The sequence below is a fragment of the Sphaeramia orbicularis genome, chromosome 22, assembly GCF_902148855.1.
Source record: "Sphaeramia orbicularis chromosome 22, fSphaOr1.1, whole genome shotgun sequence".
NCBI classification, from domain to species: Eukaryota; Metazoa; Chordata; class Actinopteri; order Kurtiformes; family Apogonidae; genus Sphaeramia; species Sphaeramia orbicularis.
In genome coordinates this window covers 4,700,106-4,721,546 of record NC_043978.1, presented here as the reverse complement: position 1 = coordinate 4,721,546, position 21,441 = coordinate 4,700,106, and the positions used below count along the sequence as shown (strand labels likewise).

General features: G+C 38.2%; 2 protein-coding genes across 2 annotated transcripts in view; both read left to right on the top strand.

Moving 5' to 3' along the window:
• Positions 1-4,986, top strand: part of pcnt (pericentrin) — an 80,484-nt gene extending 75,498 nt beyond the window's left edge. The window contains exons 55-61 of the mRNA XM_030125923.1: positions 7-216; positions 323-541; positions 1,089-1,315; positions 1,407-1,486; positions 1,569-1,680; positions 1,763-1,881; positions 4,528-4,986. Of these exons, the coding sequence (XP_029981783.1) occupies positions 7-216; positions 323-541; positions 1,089-1,315; positions 1,407-1,486; positions 1,569-1,680; positions 1,763-1,881; positions 4,528-4,571 (1,011 nt within the window). The 3' untranslated portion in view covers positions 4,572-4,986. The remainder of the gene's footprint in view (positions 1-6; positions 217-322; positions 542-1,088; positions 1,316-1,406; positions 1,487-1,568; positions 1,681-1,762; positions 1,882-4,527) is intronic.
• Positions 4,987-6,013: 1,027 nt separating this feature from the next.
• senp2 (SUMO specific peptidase 2) lies at positions 6,014-20,169 on the top strand. Its single transcript, XM_030127028.1, has 17 exons — positions 6,014-6,337; positions 7,248-7,309; positions 7,415-7,527; positions 7,929-7,995; positions 9,931-10,012; positions 11,270-11,432; positions 13,914-14,020; positions 14,111-14,187; positions 14,369-14,417; positions 15,009-15,081; positions 15,174-15,332; positions 15,420-15,551; positions 15,806-16,027; positions 16,876-16,955; positions 17,046-17,130; positions 17,218-17,313; positions 19,308-20,169. The coding sequence occupies exons 1-17, from the start codon at positions 6,159-6,161 to the stop codon at positions 19,368-19,370; spliced, it is 1,809 nt and encodes a 602-aa protein (XP_029982888.1). The 5' UTR covers positions 6,014-6,158; the 3' UTR covers positions 19,371-20,169.
• The last annotated feature ends 1,272 nt before the right edge of the window (positions 20,170-21,441 follow it).

Genomic DNA, 21,441 nt, shown 5'->3' with positions numbered 1-21,441 from the left:
TTGTAGTGTGAGTTGGAGATGTTAAGGCAGCAGGACCAGCAGCGGATGCAGGAGCTGCAGAGGACTCTGGCAGAGCTGGAACAAGAGGAGAGAAAGATGGCTGCCCAGAGGTTGTGTGGACGCGCCGTACAGCAGCATAAGACACCATCATTACAACATCAGAGTTATGTCCAGACTGATGGTGCTCAGGCTGGCACCACAGAACAAATCCAGCTGGTACATAAAGCTTATCCACTGTTGTAAAGGCATTTATTTTTGTACTAACATTTTAATATGTGGCTCATGTTTAAGTTAAAAAATGAATATGCTTTCTTCACTGTAGATTCCGTTCATGTCAGCATCATCTGCACTCCTAGAGAAGTTGTTAAAGGAGAACTCAGACCTAACGGAGCAGGTAACGTCACTGAGTCAGGAGAGATCCAGCCTCAAACACAGACTCACGTGGTTGGAACAACAGCTGCAACGCACTGAGGGTGAACTCGCCAAGGTCACAGCAGAAACCGAAAACAGACCTGTCAATGACATCAGCAGCCACAACAAGGTCAGGAAAACACAGGCTTCCTGCATAATTCACATTTTACTGCAGTGGTTTTCTTTGTGTAAATGGAATTACCTACTTTTGTCAACCAAATTACTAAGGATGCTCTGATCATGATTTTTTTTGCAGTTAGAAACATGAGCTACTGATACCTATCACAAGTTCTACTTGAAGCGTGCTGTTTGTTGTCTATTATTTATAGTTGCTAAAACTCATCAGCCCAAAAGACTGGTAACTGACAAAATTTATGGGCCACTTGTTTTACTACATTATTTTTCAATAACGAAATGTTAGTGGGCTCAGATGCATAAGAAGAGTAGATTTTTTTTAAACAAAAAAAAAAAAAAAAGTTTATGAATCTACACACGATGAATGCTCGTTTCAATATGTAATAATTTTACTTGCACATAGAGAACTAATGAGTTTTGCACCATTCAGTAGGCTTTTATCATTGGCCTTCATAGAGACCACCTGACCAACTGTTTTGAATATCCAATAACAGGTGGTGGTCGCTTTAAGCACAATGGTTGCCTTTCCTTTTTTCTTGCAGTTTCAGCGTTTGTATGAGCGCTACCTACGTGCTGAGAGCTTCAGGAAAGCCCTAGTGTACCAGAAACGGTATCTGCTGTTACTGATAGGAGGATTCCAGGAATGTGAGCACGTCACTCTGAGTCTCATTGCTCGTATGGGGGCTCAGCCATCACCCCCCCTCTGCCCTCAGCACAGACCCCTCAGACGATTCCGAGCTGCTGCACGTGTGGTTATTGCCATCTCAAGGTAACTGATGTACAGAACCGGCAAGTTTAAGAGGAACTGCAGGTGTATGTATGGATAAATTGTCATTGTTTTCTGTTTTGTTTATTGGCAGGATGAGGTTTTTGACAAGAAAATGGCAGAAAGCCATTAGACGATTGTCTTACTCTGGAACTGTCAATGGACATGCTCCAGGTCAGCTCAACTAACCTTTATTGTTAAGCATCATGTTAGTGTATGTGTGCGTGTATGTAGCCTCACTTTTAATATCTTATAGGATGTAAAGCTGACATTTTAAGGCAACAACTGCCAATCTCTGACTCCCTGCCAAACAGAGATGTGGTCTCAGTTGGTGTTCCAGCTAAATCACCTCTCAGATTGCACAACAGGTTTGCTCTCCATTTATAGAATTCATAAACATTTAAATCAAATTAAAGTTATTATCCATAATGACCAGTGTGTTTTCTTTAGATCATACTCCAGTTCCTCTGGGTTTACCGGAGGAACATCTCAAGACCCAGAGCGATCCTTGACAGAGTATATCCACCATCTAGAGAAAGTCCAACAGCGGCTAGTGAGAGCCAAACCAGGTGAGGATTATGAGCTAGAGTTGGGGTTAACGGGTACATTCACATATAGATATAGAACTGCAAGATGATAGAGAAAAATAAAGTAACATTGGAATTTGTGCATAAAAAATGTGACTGAAGGTCTCCCACTTCATTCCAGTGAACATAGTCTTTTAGGTTCTAAGTGCCATAAAATCCTGAGAATATGAATTACCCAAAATGACCTTCAACACTGAAAAATTTTACTCAGTGAATTGGTAATAATTTAGAAATAAATGTAAGTGTGTTTTATGACATGATTCAAGCACATTAAAGTTCACTTTATTTACCCTAACCTGTAACATTAGAGTCTAATTTCTAAAATAACTTTAAAAATACAATCTCAAAAATACTTAAAATGTAAGGGGTAGGACTAGTTTTGTATACATGACCAAATATTACTCTAGGAATGTATTTGCCATATGTTTTGGACAGATTATAGATGGATTTAAAAAATATATTGTATATATAAATCCAAAGTTCTTATGTAGCTGTTCAGATGTTCTCTAGACCTTTTATGTGATTGTTTTTATGAATGTTTGGCGATTTACAAAATCTATACAAAAAATATTATGACTCTGCTTATTCTGTAGTGTTCATTTTAGTGCTGATATCTATATAACTGAAGAATCTCTCTCATGTCTTAGTATAATGGCGGAGAATTGGTTGCATCTCGCACTTTTCCAGTTTTCTGATCTCCACATGTTGCCAAAACCAAAAAAACTGTGTTCTGTCATCTCCCAAAATAGTCCTCAACAGTCATTTAGGCTGACCCCAAAAAGAGGAAAGGAGAATCCAGGCAGCCTGTTGCACTGATCTGATTGGTCATGTGTTCCAGTGTAGACGCTCGTGCACTCATGCAAAGACAGGAATGAGGTAGCCACTATCTGCAGTCTCACCACTACATGCCACTAAATTCCAGACACCTTCTTTGAAACATACTGATATGAACTAAAAAGTTTGGTTATAATGATAAAACAATAGGTATCAGTAAAGAAACAAAAACATGACATAATGGTTTTCTCACGGCTGGCATGTGAACATAATAATGGACACAGGTAGTAACAGTTTTTAACAAACCAAACACCAAAGGATGCTGGAAGGAGAGAGAATCTGAGAAAGAAGGGCATGTTAAATAACCACTGTTATCAAGCAGGAACCAACCAGGAAGCTGTCGAAATAAAACAGGGCGGAACATTTTGTTGAGGCAAAGTGCTACACATGATGCCTGAGCTACATGGATGCTGGCAAACAAAAACTTCAGTGCAACTCTATTACAAGGCAAAGTGTGTGTCATAGATGATGAATGATACCTAAGTTTGAAAACCTTGCTGATAATAAAGAGTTTGCTGTTATTTTTCATCTTCTGGGTTAAACTGAGCAAAACATTTCTTGTGTGTGTGTGTTGTAAGAGGTTGTGATGCCATGTGTATGGTGGCCAGCAAGGGCCAAATCAGTTCAGAGAAAACAGCTGGAAGTACAGAAACAATGCAAATTCACAAACTCAAACACAAGTCTAAATGAAGTACAAAAAGAGGAATGTGGTGCAAATGAAAAAATGCGCTGGAAGAAACAAAAACAAATGCATAATCATCAAATGCTCTGCAAATAAAGAAACAATGCAAACCTAGAAAACCTTTACAAATGAAAACACTGCATAACCAGTCACTACAACAGAAGTGCTCCAAACCTGTAGCCAGCCAGCGTTTATAGACAACAGACTAGTGTCAAATATAATCTAATAAAAGTCACATTACAGCACTACGCCATAACTTTAATTTGTTCCCACTGTAGTTTGAAGCACTGTCAGTCAGCTGTTCTCCTCCCTCTCTCTCCATCCTCTGGGTCTCCGCATTGAGCTGTTCTGCTGACAGTGCCCCCTACAGGTTTGGAGCACTTCCATTGTCATGACTGGTTATGCAGCGTTTTTTGTTTGCAGATGTTTTCTTGGTTTTAATTGTTTTGTGCTTTGCATCGTTTCTTTGTTTGCAAAGCATTTGATGATTATGCATATGTTTTTGTGTCTTGTGGTGCATTTTTTCATTTGCACCATGTTCCTCTTTTTGTACCACGTTTAGACTTGTGTTTGAGTTTGTGAATTTGCATCGCTTCTGTACTTGCAGCTGTTGTCTCTAAATGAGACGCATTGGGCCATTGCAGTGTGTTTGGCCCTTGTCGACCACCGTACATGTGGGAAGTAGTAGATGATAATGAAAAACCATGCACTATTAAAAACAGATTACACACATCTGTGACTGACCCAGTCACAAGTACTTTTTTGTTTTGTTGTTTTCTAACAAGGCTGTTACTGCAGTATTTTCAGTCGACCTCTTGCAAATGTTGCTTTCTCATTCTTTACAAATCCCCAGTTTTCTTGCAGTGTTAAATTATTTTCCTGTCAGAAGCTAATAGGTAAACAAATGCATATTGTAATTACAGCTAAAATGATGAATGTTATGAATGAAGATTGAAGATCTTTTATGAAGACGTTTGCTTAAAGAACTGGGTCACATCACATGTGGTATTAACTGAACTTCTTGAATATATACAGTAAGTAATGAAATGCCTGCTTCACTTTGACTAAGGAAGCCTTAGCTGATGTTCTCTTGTTGTGTGTGTCGTCTCCAGGTCCGTCTGTTCTCCAGTCTGACCCCAAGAAGTCCGAGCACTGAAAGAATGACTGTCTGTGGATTTGTCAATAATAGACCACGCCTTACACCAGAGTTGACATTTCTGGAAGGGAATATCATATATTGGTATTTTGAAGACATTTGCTTTTATAAGAAAATAAATTATTTTTAAAGATTTTATATTTTTTCTAATTACCTCAATGTTTGTGTCTTGGAAACAAATGTATATCATTTTAAGTGTTTGCCACTAAATGTTTAAATGTTTGCTATTTTTCTACCTTTGTACCTTAGAGCTGATGTTCATTGTACATGTCCAAATCTGTGTCAGTTTTATACTGGAAGGTATGATCAGCTTAACTAGTTAATGCATTACTGCATAAAGGTGAACCATATTTGTTTTCCCATATGTATGTTTCTACCGTAATATCAATAAATATTTAAAAAGTTTGACCACAAACCGGAGTGGGTTAATGGCAGCTCTCACCTGGGGGTGGGGGGTGGGGGGGGGGTTTAATGGCAGCTCTCACCTGGGGGGGGGGGGGGATCTGTCATATCTGATATAATCTGAAAATATGGCCTCCTATACAACTAGCTCACACTATTATTGGTATCAGTTATGGTTGTTGCCCGGTGACAAAATATTAGTACTTACAATAGCAACGCAAAAAAATGTGATGGAGGATGTAGATGAAAGTGTTCCTGGTTCTAAGAGGGAAGTTCAAACTCAACAAGAAGAGCACTCGGAGAGCGCAGACCTCCGCCAAGGCAGATCAGTGCCCCCCCCCCCCCCCCCCCCCCCCCCCCCATCACCACCAAAATGTAATCATTTCTTCCTTGTGCCAGTATCAACGTTTCCTGAAAATTTCATGAAAATCCGTCCATAACTTTTTGAGTTACGCAAACACAAAGCAAAGCTATCACAATACCTCCTGGCGGAGCGGAGGTAATGAACACTAATCTTGTGCAAAATATGCACTGCATTTCCCCCTTCATTTTATACAGTAGTGTTACAGTTTATATTGTTTGTAGAATAGGTTTTTCCTACTTGAAATGTCATATCTTGAAATTTTGAAATCCTGATCTTGTATTTTTAGAAAACTAAAGTAATTATTGGTCAGTCACATAAAATGAAACCTGGAGAAAAAAAAGATTTTTACATCAAAAACGTTACTGCAAAATAGACGAAGCGCCAAATGTCATTACAAAGACGTCTGTTTTATCCATGTGGTCTATTCCTGGAATCCGGCGTAAATGTTTGTTGTTATGTAATAGTGTTGGTGCGGAGCTGCTCGGCTGTGGCCGTTAATAATGATCTGCCACAGACGCTGTTACGCGCCCAGTCTGAGGTTTGTTTGGTTTGTTTACCAGCAGAAACGGTTTGTTGCGCAGACGCGGTAACCTCTCTTCCAGTCAGGTCTAACTCCGCCCGCCTATTTGTTCCGTCTGAACAAAACGTTTGTAAAAGAATACACATGATGACGCACGTCCGGTGTGTTTCAGCACAGTGATGCTACTGCTCGTGTATCTGTGGACATTGTGTCGCAGATCGGTGTTTGACACAATATCTGTGGTGAAATAGTCCTGGACCGCGTAGAATACCCCGTTACTATTTTATGGTATTTGTCTAGAATGTATGGATGGATAGTTGACGGAATTTCGTCGCTATTTGAGCCCGTTACTGGGCAAAACCCCAACGAGTGGCCCGGGAAAGGTAACGTTAGCGAAAACATACCCCAGCTCTCGGGCTTGAAAGTAGGGCCACAACGACAGGAAGGAGACGGCAGACCTGCGAAACGGAATTACCGGAGGTTGGTTCAAGAAGATAATCTGTGTTTTCTCTGTTACTTTGACAGATCACTGTGTAATTCGTGGTCGGGCCGTTTACCCATTCGGTTTGGCTGATCTTTCCTTTCAACTGTTAGCTTAATTTATTCCCTGCACATAGGTGACATTTTAGCTGGAATCTAACAAGAAATAAAATCTTCCATTTGAACATGTAAACTTCCTATCTATCACTTCAGTGTATTTTAGCTAATTTGTTCTGTCAAGGCAACAATTATCACAAAACGCGAAACGTCGTGTTTTGTTTGTTTTTGCCAATAACCTGAACACCGAAACTGTCCAAATGAATCCAGGTCAGTACACAGACTTTAGCTCAAATGTTAATTCATCCTTCGAGAAATTCTGGTTTAACTTTTCGTGCATCTTGGATGATGAAAACACACACACACACATACACACACATACATATATATATATATATATATATATATATATATATATATATATATATATATATATATAACAGATACATTGAAATATATTTCCGGAGTTGCATTCATGTAGCCTATAGCTCAAATACACTTTTGTCAAATATACTTTTGTCTGTCTAATGGCACAAGAAACTACAACCTTAGTATGAATTTTATACTAAGGTTGTACTTTGTTGTGCCGCACCTTCATATTATAGAAGTAGAACCAATATTAGGTCTGCTGTATTAAAGGTTAAAGGTGAACTCAATTTATTAGACTGCGATTTTACCTAAACTATCAAATTTGCTTGCAAATATTAGAAACGAAAGGGAAACACTTAAAGAAACCCTAATTTGTGTTATCTGTTTGATTTGACATTAGAGAGTTAATTACAGTATGACTGCCTAGGTGTACACGGTATCACTTAAAACTTGTTGTTTCACTTACTGTATTTTCTTGTTGTAGTGTTGATGTGGCAGCTGATGTTAGCCAAAGTGACCAGGTAGAGGTGAAAAGACGCAAGCGAGGTTTGCAATAATAATAAATAACATCTTTACTCATTGGAAATCTCTCCTACAAATGAAGAAAGTCAGCAAAAAAGTTGATCTGAATTTTTTTTCACTGTATTGCAGATGTAGTGATCAGCTTTGTAAAGAAGACCGTGGCTGGCGTAGCAGGTCTACTCAGGCTGCGGAATCCACTGACAAACAGCTGTAAAAAGCACAGACATAATGAAAAAACCCAGGTTTGTTCCCCAAGTCACTCCTCATCCACCAAAAAGTACTAAAAAGCACCGTAGATGCTCTAGGATTGTGTCTGCTCACTAATATAGTGCAGTGTGAACTTTGCTATGCCTGGCCTGATAAAGAACTGCCTCGCCAGCTTTGTATTTTGCATAGAATAAAATAAAGCTGTAGTTTATAAAACACATAGAGTTAATTTGCACATCCAATAGCTGGGGAGTAAAATTATAAATTTGCCAGTTATTTTTCACTGAATATTTGAATCTGATATTTGCTGTCAATTGATTACTGAGCCTATTGTGATCTTTATATAGTTCTAGTTTCTAGGTTTTTCTAGTGATTTTATTTGTTCATTTATTCATTCATTCATTCTTTCGCTTTCCACTTTCCTTTGTTGATCCAGCCTGTTACTTTGATGGGAATAGATGAGCTCCACACCTCATGGATAACAAGTGCTGATTTGAAAATGGGTAAGAAAGTTATTACTGGACTAAACTGAAACAAACAAAACATGTAGCAAATGGATTACTCTGAAGTTGCAAAACACAATTAACAAACTAGTGGCATTTGTTTGTCAGAAACAACACATACCTATCAAATACCCAGTGTATTTCAATAGCTTCATGTTTCAGAAAATAATAGCAGCATGTTTTACAAAAAATATACTACTGCACATGTGCCATTTATAACAAGAGTATAATATGGTAAATGGAGAGCTTCGGGCACACATTTTTGCACTCCTAACAGGAAACTTGTCACTTTATTGCTCACTAAATGACAGAAAACATTTTTAAGATACACTTGAATGCAGATTATACACAGTACTCAGCGGCTGTATCATGTGTAGCTTGTTTATTTAAATAGTAATGTTTTTGTACAGTTATTTTAGGTGATTCTTATCACCTTCTTCTTCATGTGAGACAGGTGGGGCGGCACCCTCTATTGACAAGCCACTGCTGCTAATAACGTCAGAAAATAAACTTAAAGGGAAGCATTATTTAGCAGAGGCTATTTTGGTAACACTGTTGCTTTTAACCTCGTGTCTTATATGGGGATCTTTTACTGAGGCCGTTTGTGAAAAAAATTGTCATTTGTTAGAAAGAGAGGATGCATCCAAAAAATTTTAAAACGCAGCCTTCTTATTTACTTTTGTTCAACCTTAGTGGAAATTGAAGTTAAAGCTGCGTATGATGTTCGTCACCAATTTTTCATCAAATCTGTAAAACCCGAGTCATAGCCTAAGTATCATAAATCCATAAGTCTTTCTGTGATTATGCACCTGAATCTCTTCCCTTATGGTGAACAATTTCGAACATCGCGACAAATTTCTGAATTGCCTGAGTGACCTACTGGCTCTGTTTGTAAACAAATGGATTGTTTATGGTGGAGTACATTTTGAAATTGTTCACCGTGAGGGAATAGGTTCAGGTGCATAATCACGGAAAGACTTATGGATTCATGATACTTGGGCTATGACTCGGGTTTTACAGATTTGATGAAAAATTGGTGACAGAAGTCATAAGGAAAGATGGAAAGAAAAAATCAAAGGCAAAAGATGGCATGTTGCTGAGAGAACCCAACTGCAGTTGGACGAGTCAAATAATGAAACTACATTTGTTTGACAAGAAGCACATATGGGGTACAGGATGTAAACATAGACAACACAGTAGAAATGTGAATTCATTGTAACGACTGGTATTGAAATACAGAAATCTGCAAGAGTAGCATTAAGCTATAAATTACATCAACAAATCTGCAGTCCTATATGTGGTCATTCTGTTTAAACTGTCTACATTTATAGTAACAATTAACCTACAAATACAGTTGCTTCAGCTTGATTCACTGTTGACAGTTCAGTTTAATGTAAGTGTTTTGCGACTGAAAAAGCTGAAAATGAATGAAAGTCCTACAGTCTGAGATACAGTCCTCAAAATGACGATAGGAGGCAATGCAAAGTTAGCACGGGCTCTGCTACAACTTTTTACACCGGTACACATGCACATATTGTTTAAAGTGTAAAAGCTACTATCACATTAGACAGTTGTGGGATAAGATGGCATGTCCTGTCATGAGGATCAGTGCATGGCATTTATCCTCCCCTTTCATAGATGATGGTCCAGTGGATCCTCTCCTAAAGGAAGCACTGAAGTTCCTTTTTTTGCATGTAAAGAGCTGTTTTCATCATGGCTGATACTCAGATTCCCCTAGGTCATTACTTTCCCTTAGGAATCCTCCAAAGCAAAAGGCACAATTCCCAACACCCAGTTTGCCAAAAAGCACATTTAGTATTGGAAAATTACAATGTTTTTTGTTTTAGGTTTGGGTAAGACAGTCTCTGTCGAAAGAAAATGACCTGTGACTTGTTTTTCAATGAATGATTGTGATCATTTTTTATGCTTCTGCAGATAAACCAGAAGGTGGAGTTAATGAGAGGGGTGCAAAGAACTCGTTTCAGAGTCCATCACCTCCTTTAATGAGGAATTACAGGCAAGTTGGTGAATGTTGCATACTGACTTAATTTACTTGTGTAGTGTCCTTTACTCTTTCATACTAGTCATCAGGCTTGTAACAGGACACAAAATTTTCGGTTCGGTACGTTTTCGGTTTTGAAAGCCACGGATCTTTTTTTTTTTCCCGGTTCACTACGGGAAGAAAGAAAACCCCTCAAAATGTCTTTAATACATTTAGGAATTTTTGAACATTTTTTCCCCCAATTTTTGGACACAATGGAATATAGAAAAACAGGAATATAATTCTGCTGCTATAAATCAAATAGAAAATAAAATAAAGTATTAATATTACTACGTGTTTTAAACATTAGTATTGCACTTTTCCTTAACAGGTAGTTTTGAACAAACAACAAAAATCAAATCACAGTTCTGTCAGTTCACATTCTGCATAAAAATACCAAAAAAATTCCACATGAAGTGCAACATTAACAAGAGGACAAACTGGTATTCTCTTTAAACAAACTGAAGAGCAACTTTGACAACAAAAAATTAACCAAATTATTTATTTTAGGATAGAGAACAGACTGTTTCGGCCACTTTGTGTACGTGCACGCGCACATGCAGGGTGCAATTCGTCGGGGAGATTTTTTTTTGTTTTTTGGGTCGGAGCCAGGGGTGGGGGGGTGGCGGTTTCCATAACTAACGGAACTAATGCTGGTGTGAAACAAAAGTGAAACTTTGTATAATTTCAGCGTCTAACTCCGGGTTCTATTTCTCTGTTGTACAGCGTGGATGAGAGAGAGAAAGAGAGAGAGACAGACAGAGCTAGTGTCAGTGGTTTAGAACTACTGTAGTTCATAGGCGGTAAACAACGTCCGTCTTATTAACGTCTCTTTCCTCGTTGTTGTCTTTCACTGGGACCTGAACTGATCCCTAATGGTACTGTAATGTTGGCGGAGGGTCTTCAATCTCTTCCTTCCAGGTTCACATCATATTTTTTTTTTTTTTTGACCTTATATCAGCTGGTATTTCGTATTTCGGGTCAATATGCGCGTCCTTCCATATGTCAGTGTGGAACTTGCACGGATTTAAAGTTCCGCATCAAACAACGTCTTTCGTTCCTTTTTCTTTTTCTCAACACACTGTGCCGTTTCAGTACAGCTGTGTACCGAACCAAACAGGTGTGTACCGAAACGGTTCGGTTCGGTACGTGTACCGTTACAGGCCTGCTAGTCATTGACCTATTATCAGTCTTTGAGAGTCCAACTTAATAATATGTATAACCTGTTTATAGTGCTACAGGGCTGTCCGACAGGGGGAAGGAGCGAGACAGGAAGGGTTCTCTACAGATGCTGCCTTCGAGGCCTACTCTGAGAATGGGATATACGACTGCTGATCCCATCTGTAATGGCATTGGACATAACCGCTGCTACAAGCCCAGTCTCACTGTCGAAGAGGTACATTTGACACCCTTTGACTTCCAAATGGGTGAAGAGAATGACTTAGTAATCCTTCATTTTAATTTATCTTATTTGTTTGCCTATTTGGTTGGAATGGTGCACATTAATAAACATCTATATTAAATATCATGTAAATATGCTGAATTGTAGTGAAAATGGTCATTTGTAGTTGCATTATACATTTTATACTGTTACAAAAAAGTTAAGGTCCATACTAATTTGGTGTTGGTTATTTTTGAGGTTTCTCAAAATTAAATATTAAGGAATTAATTTTTCATTTCTGTTATGCTAACAAAGAATGAATTCTTCACTGGCACATGGAAGTCTTTATTTTTAGCACACTTTTGTTCTGAAACAAAACCTGGTGAATTCAACTCAGATTTCAGTTTCCTTTTTGCACAACAATTAGCAAAGGTAACAGTGTTGGAAGAAAAAGATTCATAGTGTAATTGTACACATGTTAATTTTTATCATATCATTTTACCAAATCAACATTTTGTATCAAGTGCTTCAGGACTGTCTACAAACACTATATTTTCCATGGCCTTCCTGAATGTGTGACTTCTTTGCACATGCTCCACCGCTGAGTGGCCAATGTTTGTCTAAGCAGTTGTTGAAGCAGAAATTATTCAGCTGACATTAGTGATTAGGGTAATTATAAGGGTTATGTGCAGGATCTTCACTGTTCCTAGAACTATTCTCTTCGGGACGGAGATCTCAGGTGTTGTTCCTGGTATCTGCTGGTTCCATCCACCCAGCTTGGGGGTTACTGCCCCCAGTTCCCCCATCACTACTGGCATCACTGTTGCCGTCACACCCCACATTTTATCTAGTTCCTTCTTCAGCCCTTGGTATTTCTCAAGCTTCTGTTGTCTGACGCATTCACTTAGCAGTGGGTTACAGGGGCACATCTTTTTCATTTATTCCCTGAGGCCTGTTTTTTTTCCTCCTGGACAGTAGCTCTGATGCTTACTAGTCCTCAGCCTCGCTCCTTTCGCTTTGTGCACAGGCTGAAACCCTCCATGCATTGTAAAGAGCTTCCTTTTCTTGATATTGTTGCCTTGCTTCTCTTCCACTGGCCAGGATATTATGCCAGGGGGGTATCTGATTACTGGCAGGACATAGGTGTTAATGGCCTGGATCTTATTCTTGTCATTCAGTTGACTTCTCAGGTCCTGCCTTACCCTCTGTAGGTATTTGGTTGTGGCTGACCTCTGAGCTGCCTCCTCATGATTGCTGTTTGCCTGTGCTATCCCCGAGTATTTCTACCTGTCCTCCACATCTACAACGTTCCCTTCAGGTAGTTCAGCCCCTTCAGTTGTGATCACCTTCTCTCTTCTAGACACGATCTGCTCATATTTATCTAGTCCAAATGACCTCCCGGTGTCTTTGCTGTAGATCAGAGTGAGGTGAATTAGGAAGTCGATATCACGCTCATTCTTGGCATACAGCTTGATGTCATCCATGTAGACGAGGTGGCTGATGTTTATTCCACTTCGGAACTGGTACCTGAAGCCACTCTTGGTGATGATCTGGCTGAGTCATAGGCTTTCTTCTCATCAATCCAGACACTGCACAGGTTGATGCTCAGTTTTGGGTGATTGCTCTGTCAACCAGTAGCTGGTGCTTGGCTCCTCTGGTGTTATTGCCAATCCCTCTCTGTGCTCTGCTCATGTATTGATCCATGTCACTACTTCTCTTATCCACTTTGATGCCTGATAGGAGCTTCCATGTCATGCTGATGCAGGTTATAGACTGGTAGTTGGATGACATTTTTCCCCTCTGGGGGTCCTTCATGATGAGGACTGTCTGGCCTTGGGTTAGCCACTCTGGTCGGTTCCCTGACACTAACAGCTGGTTCATCTGTGCTGCTAGGCATTCCTGAGTGCAGTCAGCTTCTTAAGCCAGTAGGTGTGAATCATGTCGGGCCCTGGTGTGGTCCAGCTCTTCATTTTGAACATTCTTGTTTGGATGTCTGCTAGGGTGAAGACTACTGGGATTTGTTCTACTTGTAAGTCTGTCAGCCATTGGGAGTTGGTCTTATGCGTTACCTCTTTCTCTCCAGATACTCTTCTAGTATTGCTCAGTCTCATCCCTGGGTGGATCTGTTATCACTTTGCTACCCTACCTTTGAAAGCAGATGTTACCTGGTTTGGTGGAGAACATCTGGTTTATTCTCCTCTTGTGTACCTCTTCAGCTGGGTATCTATGGATGTGAGCCTTTGCTTTACAGTCTCCAGTGCCTCAGCTGTGAACTGCTTGTTATATTTCTTGGGTAGTTCTTCCTTCAGATTCACACCTCTGCTCAGTTGTGTCAGGAGACTAACTTCTCTCCGTGGTACCATGATTTTTGCCTTTAGCCTTCTCTTCCATGGATAGACATGCTCATTCTGGCTACTTTTGCAGTTCATCTTGTAGCCAAGCATCTTCAGGATATATATGTGTATATGTGTGAATGTGTTTATTTTCTCTCTTTAGGCCATCAAGCAGAATAATAAAGAACACTACAGGCGTTTGTTGGAGATGGTGACAGAAAAATATAGCAAAAGTCAACCACTACCTTTTACCCAAACAAAACCACAAGAGTAAGTATGAGCCATTAATCAAGTGCAGATTTTTTTGTCTTTAGATTTTTTTAACATGTGCTGATGAGAACCACTGTTTTTGCTTTTCAGTGAGACACTGTCGAAGTGTGAACACAAAACTGCTGGAAAACCCTTTGAATCTGTTTCCAAAAAGACTGGATATACAGGTAGACTTGACCATAGACCATATATACACAGCAGTCGTAATCAGTGATTATTACTTTTTTCAGATTGGTAACACATTTTTTATGCTCAGATCCATTAAAACAAAAAAACATTTTTTAGCCTTAGAATATCACAGACTAATCCTAACAAACACTGCCACTTGCTGGTTTTGTCTTTGTACAGCTGCTCTGAATGTATTTACGTGGAAAAATGTACCTGCACCAAAGAACAGGTATGTGTACATGTCTAGTATCTGAAGATGTACTATACACCATGTTATGTTTAGTTTTACAGCTCATAAAGCATGTATGAAGGACTCCACTGATATGAAAGAAAGTAATGCTGATGCTAATTTTGTATGCATAAAAATTAGCAATTTTAGGTAAATGTGGCTTTTCTCACTTTTTCCTGTTGAATAATTATCCTTATCACTTTCACCTTAACATTAATGTAGAATCAACCATATCAGATTACTCTGCATGATGAAATTTATTTAAAAATCAGTGTTCACGCCTTCTGATCAGAGGGAAATGAAGGTATTCTGTCACACTCTTAAGAACTACCAGACTCATTTTGACAAAAAGCTGTTCCTTAGAGAACCACTGCCTTGCTTAATTACTTTCGGTTTTCGGCCCAGTTGTTCATAATACAAATGGGTTAGGAGGTGGTAGAGTTGGCTTTTATTAAACGACTTAGTAAAAACCCAAATCGACCTTTTCGGAGCCTGATCAATCTTTGTTGGCGTCTATGATTCTTTGTCAATAAGGTGGGGGTGAAGTCATATTTTACATTACTTTTGATGGTATGTATAATCTATGTCCAGATGGGGTGGCCTCACTGTAAATTATACATTGAGTGGATCCTTTGACGATACACAACATGTGAGATGCGCAAAGGTAATAATTTGTTTTAACTTTAAAACACTGACAAGCATTGATGTGGAGTGAGAGCGCTTTCATTGTGTCTGAAATGGAAATGTGTTTTCCAGCCGACACCGGCACCATCAGAGCCGGACCTTTCTACTGAAGTGGCCACGCGCCTCAACCTGGTGGACAAAGCCCCCCCTGCTGTCAGCCCCCCCGAAACACATTCTACACACACTGCTCATGCAAGATACACTGATGAAGACATACCCAGGTTAAGCAAGGTAACTTCAGCAGTTGGTGATTTGTATGTGCTTTTTAGAAGAAAGCATTGATCCAGCTTTAAGTATTGGTTTGTTGCCTGTTTGCAGGAAATGGCAGCTGAGGTTAGTTGTGCTTTGGGTCAGAGTGATCCCAACGTTGTCCTGAGTGCAGCCTTCAAACTGCGGATCACACAGAGAGACCTGACCACGCTGCAGGATGGAGGTTGGCTCAACGATGAGGTATGCCTCCTCCTCTGTGTCCTTATTCTTGTTGGTAGGGAGGTTCGGCTTCTACTGATGATAAAGACTAATGTGAATCCACTGCTTATTAAGAATTAGCCAAATGTTTGCACCCTGTCAGAACTTGACAGGGAGTCTAATGGATGATTTTGTTATGACACCATTCAAAAAATAATATTTCCTGAGTATGTGTGTATATTTTGTCTGTGCATCCTGATTTTATATTGTGACCCTTTTTCCTTGTTTTCGCTCAGGTGATGAACTTCTACCTGTCCCTCGTCATGGAGCGTAGCTCTCAAGCAGGACGATTAAAAGTCTATGCATTCAGCACCTTCTTCTTTCCCAAGCTTGGCAGTGGGGGAGGGGGGCAGCCTGGAGGACATGCTGCTGTCAAACGCTGGACCAAGGCTGTTGACCTGTTCGTTTGTGACCTGGTTCTGGTCCCTCTGCACCTGGGGGTCCACTGGGCCATGGCTGTGAGTGACAGTTATCAGAGCAGGGGGCTTGCACAGGCCTTGAAAGTCTTAAAAAGTATGAAATTATGAAACACTGTTTTCCAGACCTTGAAAAGTCTGGAATTTTGTGTGAAAGTCTTTAAATAAAGTATGGAAATAAGTTTCTCTCATAGTTGAATTTTAGAGTATGCTCAAAGGCACATAATCTTTTAAGATAAGTAATACATGAGGCAAACATGTTAGAAAGTTGATATGATTTCACTTACCGTTCAGTACTGGAATGATTGTAGTAAAACTTGCTTGTGTGATATTCATGTACTTTTGTGATTTTTATATGTTTTAAAACGTTTCTGTCAGTAAAACAGAATTTACTGGGAATTATGCATGAATTCATTCATGCATTTATTAGTTTTGAAAAAGTCTGGGATTTTTATTTGGATTAAGAGCAAGCAGCCTGTCAGAGCCAACAGCTGGAATGACGTATAATGCTATGAATTCTTGTTCTAACTAAAAACTGTTGGATGAAACACAAATGTCATACATTTTCATTTTTACCAGTTTCATTCTATCAAACATTTCATTTCAGTTTATCATTTTTGTTGATTGGCTTTTATTTTTTGATAGTTATTTATTAGCTGTTATGTATAAGGTGTTATTTATTAGCTCTATCATTGGCAGTTATTTGTTTGTGGGTATTTCTTGGCGGTTGTCTGATGAGATGCTGTTGGCTCTTACTGTGTTATTTTGTATGTGGTGTTTGTAGTGTGGTCACATCAGCCTGCATTTTGCCTTTAGACGATTAGCAAAAAAATAATAAGGACTATGGTTAAGAAAAATCATGTTTTCTTCTCCCCATCACTCCTGTCCAGGTCATAGATCTTAAATCCAAGACGGTGAGGTCATATGACTCGATGGGGAACAGGCATGATGACGTCTGTGATCTTTTACTGTGAGTCTTTATTGTACTTTTTAATCAAACATTTTCATCATTTACTTTCTTCCGTCACCCAACAATGACTTCATTTTATTATATTGTTAGGCTGTACCTAAAAGAAGAGCACAGAGTGAAGAAAGGCCGAGACCTCGATGTTACAAAATGGACCATTGGGAGCTTGAAGGCCAGTGTAAGCAAAAATAGACGACTGATGAAATAGTTTATTCCTCATTTTTAATTTCATTGCCAGATTAAAAAGCTGTGTTTACTTCTCCAGGAGATTCCTCAGCAGAAGAATGGCAGTGATTGTGGTGTTTTTGCTTGTAAATATGCGGACTATATCTCTAAAGGGCAGCCTCTCAGCTTTAAACAGGTATAGAATTTAACTTTATCTGATGAATTTGTGTTTTTTTCATTATGCTGTTAACATTACATTTTTCCAGGGGTGTCAAAAATGTCCACGTTCTTTACACCGGTATAAGTACACGTGTAGAAAAACACTCCATAGAGGTACTGAATGAACATATTTACTGCAGTGAATATTAATCCAGGCTCTGAAATGCCAAAGCAGTCTTTAAGTGTAAAACTTGTCAGTAGGCCTTTGAACCTCATGTAATATTAATATAATGTGAATATTATTGAACCATTATAACTCCAATTAAAAACAATAAGTAGAAAATAATTAACATCACTCCAAAGTGCCAGTGTCAGCAACAGAACCCTAAACATTATGACGCTTCTTCTGCACAACCCAGTCTCTATTTCATCTACTGTTCAACTTGTGTCATTTTCATCTTTTCTAAATCTTTTTGTGTCTTGTCTTGAGACATAATTTCCCCCTTTTTAGGTTTTGTCCTTTTTGTCTAGTTCCATCTTATGAATTTTGTCAAGGGGCCCAATAAGGCAAAAAAAAAAAAAAAAGTCCCCATAAATACATCGGTGACGGCAGGGGAGGCTCTCATGAAAAGAAAAAAAACAAATGATGATAAAGTAAAATATATGTTGATGTTTGTCCGCTGATCTGTTCTATAAATATCTTTTCTGTGTGATTCCAATAGTTTTAGGCAGCAGCGAGCTCTGCCTCACCTTGGATCACATAATCCTTCACAAACTGTGCTGGCATCCCATGCAGTTAGAGTGTGTTGCTCTGTATATCGCCAATAAAATGGTTTCAAACACTTTGATTATATGCCCTGACTTTCCATAGTCTGGATAATGTATAAAATGTATGTGTGTAACTTGTTCAGTCTAGCAGATTAATCATAAAACCACATAAAAAAGGCACTCAGTGAGGCAGCCACTACTCCTGCCTCATGGCAGAGGGCATTCCTAAACCCACAGATTCTTCTTGCTACTGCACAAGTCAAGTGCAGTGATTCGTTTATTTTTCCTTCTCAAGACCCAGTGCTACTTTTGTGGCAGTTCGTAAATGAATTTTTATTTTTAGCCTTTCTTAAATGGTTTATCAACATTTATTTCTAATATTATCCTCTGTATTTTGTACATTTCAGTGACAATCAGGTATTTTCCTAGATTTAATTCATTGATCATGTAGATGTTCATAAAAGCTCAAATTAAAATTGAGGGTTATTACATCAAAAACAGAGAAAAAGTGAAAAGGAAAAGTGACTTTTTCAGTGTAATATATCATTAACGGAACATAAAACAAGCATCTCCATCCACTGTCATTTGTCAAACTCTATGAGTTTTATTAGTAAATCAATATTGTAGAAGGTGACTGTGTTTCCATGTTCACTACGGAGCCTCTGAACATCCAAATGGGTCACATCTGATGACTGTGGAAATGACAAACTGCATTTTACACCAATTATTTACAAGTATTGATAGGATTTGGGGATCAACAGGTATTTAAAGTTTTTCTGTCAGTAAAAGATTTTGGTTGCCAGTGGATGTTTGGTTCTTTATGGGTTCATCTCAAAGTACATACCCAATATAGTTTGATTGAAAATTGTATTTTGACATTAAATGAAATATGCTGCACATATGTATGTGCAAAAAATGCTGATATGAAACAACCTGTTAACTGTTGCCAATCAAATGGTGAATAAGATACTCTTTTGGGTTCACATATTTGTAGATCTGACCCTGAAAGAATCAGTGTCTCATCAGACATGAAGCTCACCGCATGTCACTGAAATACATGCAGACTATGAAAGAGTAAGCAGTAGAACATTATATATTAAAAATATTAAAATGAAGGTAAAGAAAGTGTCAGGAAGTCAACTATTCAAGTATTGATACTGAAAACTCAACTGATGCACAGTATTGACTTATTTGTACTTATTTCCTTCTCACCTCCGCTTTTATTCATTAACACTGTTATTTATGTCTTTCTTTTCTCCACAGTGCCATATGCCTCTCTTCAGGAAGTTGATGATATGGGAAATCCTGAATCAGAAACTATTGTAGAAGACTGCAAATACATCTCAACAAAAATAAATCTTCTAATTGCAGAGACTTTTTGAATGGGACTGATATTGTGTACAGTAAATACACTGCAAAGAAGAAACTAATGGGCCAAAGATGTGGACTTCAGCTGAAATCCAAGCCAGTCGAACTCCTCTGGTCAATCAAATAGTCTTAAGAGTTGCTTATGTCCCTTTACCCAACAGGGATGTATTAACATTTTGTAATCTCTGAGTTGTAATTAGAGACAGTTTTGGGTTGTAAGTAATGTACGTTGTACCCAAGCATCGGCTTGACTGAATAAGTGTTCTGTTTTTTTCCTTAACTGACCTTAGATTGTAAGTTTGGTTTGAAGTTCTGAAGTGCCTTCATGCCTCTAATTCTGAGCTCACATTAAAGTGTTCTTTTTACCCTCTGACCTACAGTTTGTAGTCTGTATTGAAGAGCTCATCTTTGACTGTATTCTTGCAGGTCAGAAGTGTTTGATAGTACAAGGTAATTATAATCAGCAAAGAGGACTGCAAGTCACTACAATCTCTAAATTCAATCACTGAAAAAAAAGGCCTTTTTAATCCTTTTCCAGACAGAAAGTGCATGAGTGAGTGCTTGTAAAATGCTTGTTTTTGCTTTTATTTATGACATGACTGAATCTGAATGTTTTTGGGAGTATTACTTAGGGTTTTTACATCGAGTTACAGTATATCGTGAGTTAGAGCAAACTACTGTAAACATGCATGTGTAAGTTCATGCTTTAAAAATGTGATTTTCTTCCCCGTCCATATAATAAAGGTTTTCTCTTTAGATACATATGACTCATTTAATGATGTATACATATTTAAGTAGCAGTTTCTTCTAAAGATGGATCATGTGACATGACTGAATGACAAGGCTAATTGTTTTCCAACCAAAGGAAACCAGGGAAATTTCTCCTCGTGGTTTCATCAGGGTCCAGGTTGATGAGACCAAGAGAACATTTTACCCTTTTCATTCAAAGGGGAGAAACACCGCAAAAGGTGTTTGAAAAAAACAAACCACAATTGATTTGAAGACTTACTTCCTTTTTTATGTGTGACAAGTACTACTCAATAATTACAGACTTAGTGTTATTCAAAAAAGAAATAATTAGTTGATTTGAGAACAAGTTTATCTCTTCCGCTAAATAAGAGACCAGTTATAATTTAGAATTCACCAAAGCAAAGAAATATTCCACTGTCAAAATACCACTGACTGAAAAGGTTTAGTAAAATACATTGACTTATATCATAAAGGTTGCCTGAGGAGCTTTGAAGATATAAAACAGATTTACAATCTTGATTAAAAAAGAGTTCTTTAGGTTTTTACAAATCCGTCATTATTTAGACAAAACAAAGAAGATTCAGACAGCCCTCTCTCCGGAATCATCCAAATTTTCCTAAAATCATATCAATCAAGTCCAAATAAACTAATTTCAAAACTGTATAGTGAGTTACAAAACATTTGGGGAGAACACAGTGTATATCAAAGAAAAGTGGGAAAAGGAGGATAACATCTTGCTGCATATTGATGATTGGAAAAGTACTTTATCACTTAACTGGAGGAAATTTGCATGGAAATGTGTGGTTCACTTTAGAACAGCAGCACAGAGGTTCAAATGTGGACATATGTTGGAGGTTTTGTGGAATGAATAAGGGTCATCACCATCATATTTTTTGTAGTTGTCCTAAATTGTCTCTTTTTGGGAGAAAATAAAATGAAGCATTGATAAAGTAACTGGTGGAAGGTTCTTAGGCAAACAACCAGACTGTATAAAAGGATTTTGTGAAAAGTTACAAACTTGACAAAAGTCATTCATTTCATCACAAAAACAAAAAATCACAAAAATGGTATGAATAATTTTGAGGACTATATATGTATATATATATATATATATATATATATATATATATATATATATATATATATATATATATATATATGTGTGTGTGTGTGTGTTAAATATTTTGTTGCTAGCAAGAAAGTAATCACTAGAAAAGGGATGACTGACAAACTACCCACACTAGAAGGTTGGACAGAGCTTGTTAAAGAAGTTTCCCTG

Bases quoted from the DNA above. Each gene is read 5' to 3' on its own strand.
- senp2 (XM_030127028.1), top strand. From the start codon at position 6,159: ATGTATGGATGGATAGTTGACGGAATTTCGTCGCTATTTGAGCCCGTT. The intron at 14,188-14,368 runs GTAGACTTGACC...GTCTTTGTACAG, and splicing joins CAAAAAGACTGGATATACAG to CTGCTCTGAATGTATTTACG. The intron at 17,314-19,307 runs GTATAGAATTTA...TTTTCTCCACAG, and splicing joins AGCCTCTCAGCTTTAAACAG to TGCCATATGCCTCTCTTCAG.